Below are 6,532 nucleotides of genomic sequence, written 5' to 3'. Positions count from 1 at the left end.
TTTTTTAGACTTCTATAAATGTCATCTTTGTAGATTCTTTTCCTCCTGAGATACATCTCACAGTTCATAAAAAATGATCATGCATGTCAAATAAAAGTGTTATCCATTTCTATTTTTAGATTGATAGAAATATCCAATATTTATTTTTCTTAAGATTTATACTATTTCATTGTATACAATTTATTATGTACAACAAAAAAATATTCACTATATTATAAGTATTATTCCATCATACAAAAAATTCCATACAAACCTTTTATTTGTCTAAAATTAATATGGAGTATCTATTAGCGGAAAATTTCTGCATTTATTAAGTAGTGCCAATGGCATACATAATTTTTGTGTTGATATATAGGAGTATTTCCTTGTGCATGAAATTTTCTTAAAATGTTCAATGTGCTTGTAAAAATTATCTCACCAGGTAAAAAAATATTCCTTATGAATGAGCAAATTATTCCATGTAACCTAGTTTCCCTCAAATTAATAAAATGTTACTGTACTTTTTGAGGCAAATATGTTAGTGTGCTTCTGAATAGGGAAGAGAAATGGATGGCAAACAAAGTAATCTGGATGTGAAGCCTATGAAAACTCTAGCCCATGTAGCCCATATTGACTACTTGCAGGTCACTAGGACGGAGCAAGCACCCTCACTACGACGGAGCAAGTGCCCTCACTACAGGTGTGCGATGATTCGGATGAAAGTCTTGCTTGTCTTTGGTCGGTGCTAGCAGCAATGACGCCCGTAGATGTCATTTTTCCTTCTTGGAGGCGTTGCTGATCGTGCTCTCTCACTTGTCTGGTTGTCTCTAGGCGAAAGCCTAGGCTCGGATCTGGACCAGGGATGGCGGCGTCCTAGACGTCGTTCCTCTATTGGGAGCATTGTTTTGGAGACATGGCTGGGAGGTACTTATTTGTGTTCCTTTGGTGATTGTCGCGGTTCTGAATTGTTCGGCATGGGCCTTATGTAGGCGTAAGTCCAAGATGATGACTTTCTCGAGGCTGTCGGAGTTTCACCATCCACCTGCCAACTCTTTTTGCAATCAAGGGTGGTTGGTGCGTTGGCAAGGAGTGTTCGCTTGGAGTTGTTGCTCTTTGAAGGTGTCCGACTTTGGTTGAGACACGATTTTGTTGGTCAGTTTAGGACATGCCCTTTAGCATTGGGGGTTGCTTTGGGCGCGTTTGAGTTGGAGTGGTGTTCGCTACTCACTGACCTGCGGCGGGAGCTTGCTTGTAGTCTTGTATTTTTACCCTATGCCTTCTATAAAGCTAATGCACAAAGTCTCCATGCTCCCGAAAGAAAAAAGTTTTTTTCTCCTGAGATACGTCTCACAGTTCAAAAAAATGATCATGCGTGTCAAAAAATTGTTATCTATTTCTATTTTTAGATTAATAGAAATATCCAATATATATTTTTCTTAAGATTTATACTATTTATTCCATACAATTTATTATTTACAAAAAATAAAACATTCACTATATTATAAGAATTATTTTGTCTTACAGAAAAGTTCCATTTAAACCTTTTATTTTTCTAAAATTAATAAAAGTCTGCTATCGATAACAAAGTATCTGTGGAAAATTTCTGCAATTATTAAGTAGTGCCAAAGGCATACATAAATTTTGTGTTGATATATAGGAGTATTTCATTTGTGCATGATTTTTTTTAAAATGTTCACTGTGCTTGTAAAAATTATCTCACCAGATAAAAAAAATATTCCTTATGAATGAGCAAGTTATTCCATGTAACCTAGTTTCCCTCAAATTCATAAAATGTTACTGTACTTTTTGAGGCAAATATGTTAGTGTGCTTCTGAATAGGGAAGAGAAATGATTGGCAAACAAAGTAATCTGGATGCGCAGCCTATGAAAACTCTGGCCCATGTAGCCCATATTGACTACTTGCAGGTCACTAGGACGGAGCAAGCACCCTCACTACGATGGAGCAAGCGCCCTCACTACAGGTGTGTCGATGGTTCGGATGAAAGTCTTGCTTGTCTTTGGTCGGTGCTAGCAGCAATGACGCCCGTAGATGTCATTTTTCCTTCTTGGAGGCGTTGCTGATCGTGCTCTCTCACTTCTCTGGTTGTCTCTAGGCGAAAGCCTAGGCTCGGATCCGGACTAGTGATGGCGGTGTCCTAAACGTCGTTCTTCTATTGGGAGCATTGTTTTGGAGACATGGCTGGGAGGTACTTTTATTTGTGTTCCTTTGGTGATTGTCGCGGTTCTGAATTGTTTGGCATGGGCCTTATGTAGGCGGTGAGTCCAAGATGATGACTTTCTCGAGACTGTCGAAGTTTCGCCATCCACCTGCCAACTCTTTTTGACAATCAAGGGTGGTTGGTGCGTTGGCAAGGAGAGTTCGCTTGGAGTTGTTGCTCTTTGAAGGCGTTCGACTTTGGTCGAGACACGATTTTGTTGATCAGTTTAGGACATGCCCTTTAGCATTGGGGGTTACTTTGGGCGCGTTTGAGTTGGGCTGGTGTTCTCTACTCACCGACCTGTGGCGGGAGCTTGCTTGTAGTCTTGTGTTTTACCCTATGCCTTCTATAAAGCTAACACACAAAGTCTCCATGCTCTCGAAAGAAAAAAGTTTTTTTTTCTCCTGAGATACGTCTCACAGTTCACAAAAGTGATCATGCGTGTCAAAAAAATTTGTTATCTATTTGTATTTTTAGATTAATAGAAATATACAATATGTATTTTTTTCTTAAGATTTATACTATTTATTGCATACAATTTATTATTTACATAAAATAAAACATTCACTATATTATAAGAATTATTTCGTCTTACAGAAAAGTTCCATTTAAACATTTTATTTGTCTAAAATTAATAAAAGTCTGCCATTCATAACAAAGTATCTATCATTGGAAAAATTCTGCATTTATTAAGTAGTGCCAAAGACATAAATAATTTTTTTTGTTAATATATAGGAGCATTTCATTGTGCTTGTAAAAATTATCTCACCAGATAAAAAAATATTCCATATGAATGAGCAAATTATTCCCTGTAACCTATTTCCCCTCAAATTAATAAAATGTTACTGTACTTTTTTTTAGGCAAATATGTTACTGTACTTCTGAATAGGGAAGAAAAATGAATGGCAAACAAAGTAATCTATCAAAACTCTGGCCCACGTAGCCCATATTGGCTGCTTGTAGGTCACCAGGAGTCGACGGAGCAAGCGCAGTAGCAACCAGTAGCAATTCCAATCCATCGGAAATATCTCTGCCGCCGCCGACGCCGCCGCCGACGCCGCGCCCTGCGCCATGCTCCGGCTCCGAGAGTGCGTTGTTTCCCGTCTCCTCTCTCCTTCCTCCAACTCCGCCATCTCCCCTCTTCTGCTTCGGCTGCTCTCCGCATCCGCATCCGCAGCCCCCATCCCCCCGAACCCCAGTGAATTCGCCGTGGAGGAGTACCTCGTTGACACCTGCGGCCTCACCCGCCCCCAAGCCCTCAAGGCCTTCACCAAGCTCTCCCACCTCAACTCCCCCGCCAATCCCAACGCCGTCCTCACCTTCCTCGCCGGCCTCGGCCTCTCCGGCGCCGATGCCGCCGCCGCCGTCGCCAAAGACCCGCGGCTCCTATGCGCCAAAGTGGACAAAACCCTGGCCCCAGTGGTCGACGGGCTCACCGGCCTAGGTCTCTCGCGTCCTGACATCGCCCGCCTTGTCTCCCTCACCCCCGACCGCTTCCGCCGTAGATCCATAGTCTCCAAGATGCACTACTACCTGACCCTCTTCGGCTCCTTCCAGAGCTTCATCCGGACGCTCAAGCGCTCATCCCACCTTCTGTCGTCGGACCTCGATAAGTTGGTCAAGCCCAATGTTGCCTTCTTGAGGGAGTGCGGGCTAGGTGATTGTGATATTGCCAAGCTGTGTATCGCTGTGCCGTGGATGCTGGCCACCAATCCTGAGCGCGTCCGTGCAATGGTGGCATGTGCTGAAAGATTAGGTGTACCTCATGGCGCTGGGATGTTCAGGCAAGCGCTACAGGCTGTTGTATTTCTCAACGAGGAGAAGATCAACGCCAAATTGGACTACTTGAAGAAGACGTTCAGGTGGTCTGATGCCGAAGTGAGCATTGCTGTCTGTAAGGCGCCGATGGTGCTGAGGAAGTCAAAGGAATCTCTAAAGCACAGGTCCGAGTTCCTGTTCTCTGAGGTGGGACTGGAACCCGTTTACGTTGCTCATCGACCGGTAATTCTCTGTCTTAGCCTGGAAGGCCGGGTCAGGCCCAGGTACTATGTTCTGAAGTTCCTCAAGGAAAATGGATTGGTAGATCGCAAGCTGAGCTTCCATACTGCAGTCATGATGACTGAGAAGGTATTTGTGGAGAAGTTCATATGCCCTCACAAGGAAGCTGCACCACACCTCGCCGGAGACTATGCAACTGCTTGCAAAGGGGAGGTGCCGACAAGTAGTATCATATTTAGATGAACTAGGAACAGGCTATGAAAATTGGTTACTCTGTATGTCGCAACAAAGTTTCCACTTGGCAGAGTAAGCTGGTAATTCCTGCTTTGGTGTACTTTGGCTAAATGGATATTTATGTCTTAAGTATGCCCGTTACATGCTACTTTGGTCATTGCTAACTCCTTATGAAATTGATACTTTGATTCCTGAACCCTGGTGTGCTGATGTTGTCTTTCCTTAGAGAAGATCTCTGAAAATGATAAGTCCATGGTTATATTTGTGTTTCTGACATCACTGGAAGATCATGGAAACCAGAAAACAAAAGAAATGTATCAGTACTATGGTCTGCTTTCTTGCCAAAGTTTATTCATGCATGTTCTATTTTCGGTTGATTGTCTTTTAGATTCCATCATACTCCTATGATACTTTGTTTAATATTTAGATTATACTTGTAAATAAACTTCTAATGGGTGTCTGTTTGTTTTTTGCCTTTTGATTTCTTTACCATTTTTCCTAAGGATATATTGTCTTTGTTGCTAAATACCACAGTTGACCTTACTTTAGTTGAGAATTTTCAAATTGGAAATGGTAACCCTGGTGTGCTTTTGGAAAGAAACTTGCTTGGCAGCTCGTGTGACCTAAAAAAGTGCATGCCCCACTGCTAATAATAGTCCTGGAAGCGACTGAAACTGTTGCTACTCTGCTATTTTGGCATTGCATTTCTGATTTCTATGCTACAGTAATAGGTTGAGCTGATCCATGAATCGCTAGCTCTTGTTGACAAAGTTTTTGGGGATCCATCCAGCACCAAAGCTGCAGTCTGGTGATCAACATTTCTGATAGCATGCAGCCTTGAAACATCTTTTATGAATTCTGGATGCACACCCGTGGACAAGAGGCATGATTAAAGGAGACGCCCTAACTTTCTTTTCCTGAACTTCATGATCAAAATAGACAAGAACTGGTGTATATGTGATGAAGTGAATTGTATGTTTCTTAGGTTTACATTGCAATGAGTATTGTTCTTAGAAACACAAAACTGAATTTATATACTAGGCCTGCATGATTGTTTTCCCTCGGCAAGGTCACCACAACTGTTGATGTCTTTTGGGGTGGTTATCAAAATCCAATGATTTGATTTAAAACTTAGCATCTTCTTTTGCTGTAAGATAGGAGTACTACCCAGTAAGTAGTAGCAACATTAAGTTCTTGGCAGAGTAAGAGGTCTGTGGCTGAAGACTAAAAGAATCGACGCTATCCCGTCTTAACACCGTTATGGAGAAAACAAGGGGTGCAGCTTAGTCGGGCTTACTTTTCAGATCCCCATGAGTTCTCATCTTTTGGTTTTCCTTTTCTATGAGGTGAACCATTTCAGAAACCGGCATTGTGTTGGTGCACATATATAGTTTCTAACTTGCAGCCAGAACCATTTAACAAGTATCGACAACTTGCAAAAGTAAAGGGAGTATCCACATCCATTATCTTGACATATAAATTCTGTTCCTTTTCTATACTGCTGACACAACAGGAGACCTATGATCTAGTGTTATCAGCGTGTTCCTTAGAGATATTCTGCTTTAGTTTTATTCTGTTGCAGTTAATAATGCATCTTCAGTTCCTTCCATTTATTTGTTACTTCTGCAAGACTGATTACGAATTCTGACCATTATATGTGATATGAAATAACGAAATGGAAAATACGAAAGATTGTGACAATACAAATTTATTGAGCGATTGCAGGTCTTAGCAAAGGCGATCAAAACCAAAGGAGAAATAATTTGGGAAGGAGAGGAAATTACAGCCCAGGAGAGGAGGCGACAGATAACCCAAACTCATAGAAATAGAGATAGTGGTGGATCTTGAAGGACTCCAGGACTCTCTCCGTATGCCTCCATGAACTCCCAGTACTTGGCCGGATTCCTTGCCTCGTCCACCGTCTACGGCGTCGGGCCCTTTTCCTGCGCTCATGAGGTTCTGTAATAAAAAGTTTAAAGTCTTATTTGAGAGAACTTCTGCTCTTCGGCTTTGGGTGATGTAGCCCATGTAGCATAGCTTTTATTTCCCCCTTTATGGTGCAAGACTTGTAGTAACTGGCTTTCGTTCTGCTTCAAATTATA

General features: G+C 41.8%; 1 protein-coding gene across 1 annotated transcript; it reads left to right on the top strand.

Moving 5' to 3' along the window:
- The first annotated feature begins 3,233 nt into the window (after positions 1–3,233).
- Positions 3,234–4,626, top strand: LOC119325511 (transcription termination factor MTEF18, mitochondrial-like). The gene has a single exon (XM_037599250.1). It carries the CDS (start codon positions 3,270–3,272, stop codon positions 4,437–4,439), a length of 1,170 nt encoding a protein of 389 aa, XP_037455147.1. The 5' UTR covers positions 3,234–3,269; the 3' UTR covers positions 4,440–4,626.
- The last annotated feature ends 1,906 nt before the right edge of the window (positions 4,627–6,532 follow it).

The sequence above is a fragment of the Triticum dicoccoides genome, chromosome 6B, assembly GCF_002162155.2.
Source record: "Triticum dicoccoides isolate Atlit2015 ecotype Zavitan chromosome 6B, WEW_v2.0, whole genome shotgun sequence".
Classification (NCBI taxonomy): domain Eukaryota; kingdom Viridiplantae; phylum Streptophyta; class Magnoliopsida; order Poales; family Poaceae; genus Triticum; species Triticum dicoccoides.
The sequence above is the reverse complement of the archived record's forward strand: the minus strand, read 5'-3'. Positions and strand labels throughout refer to the sequence as shown.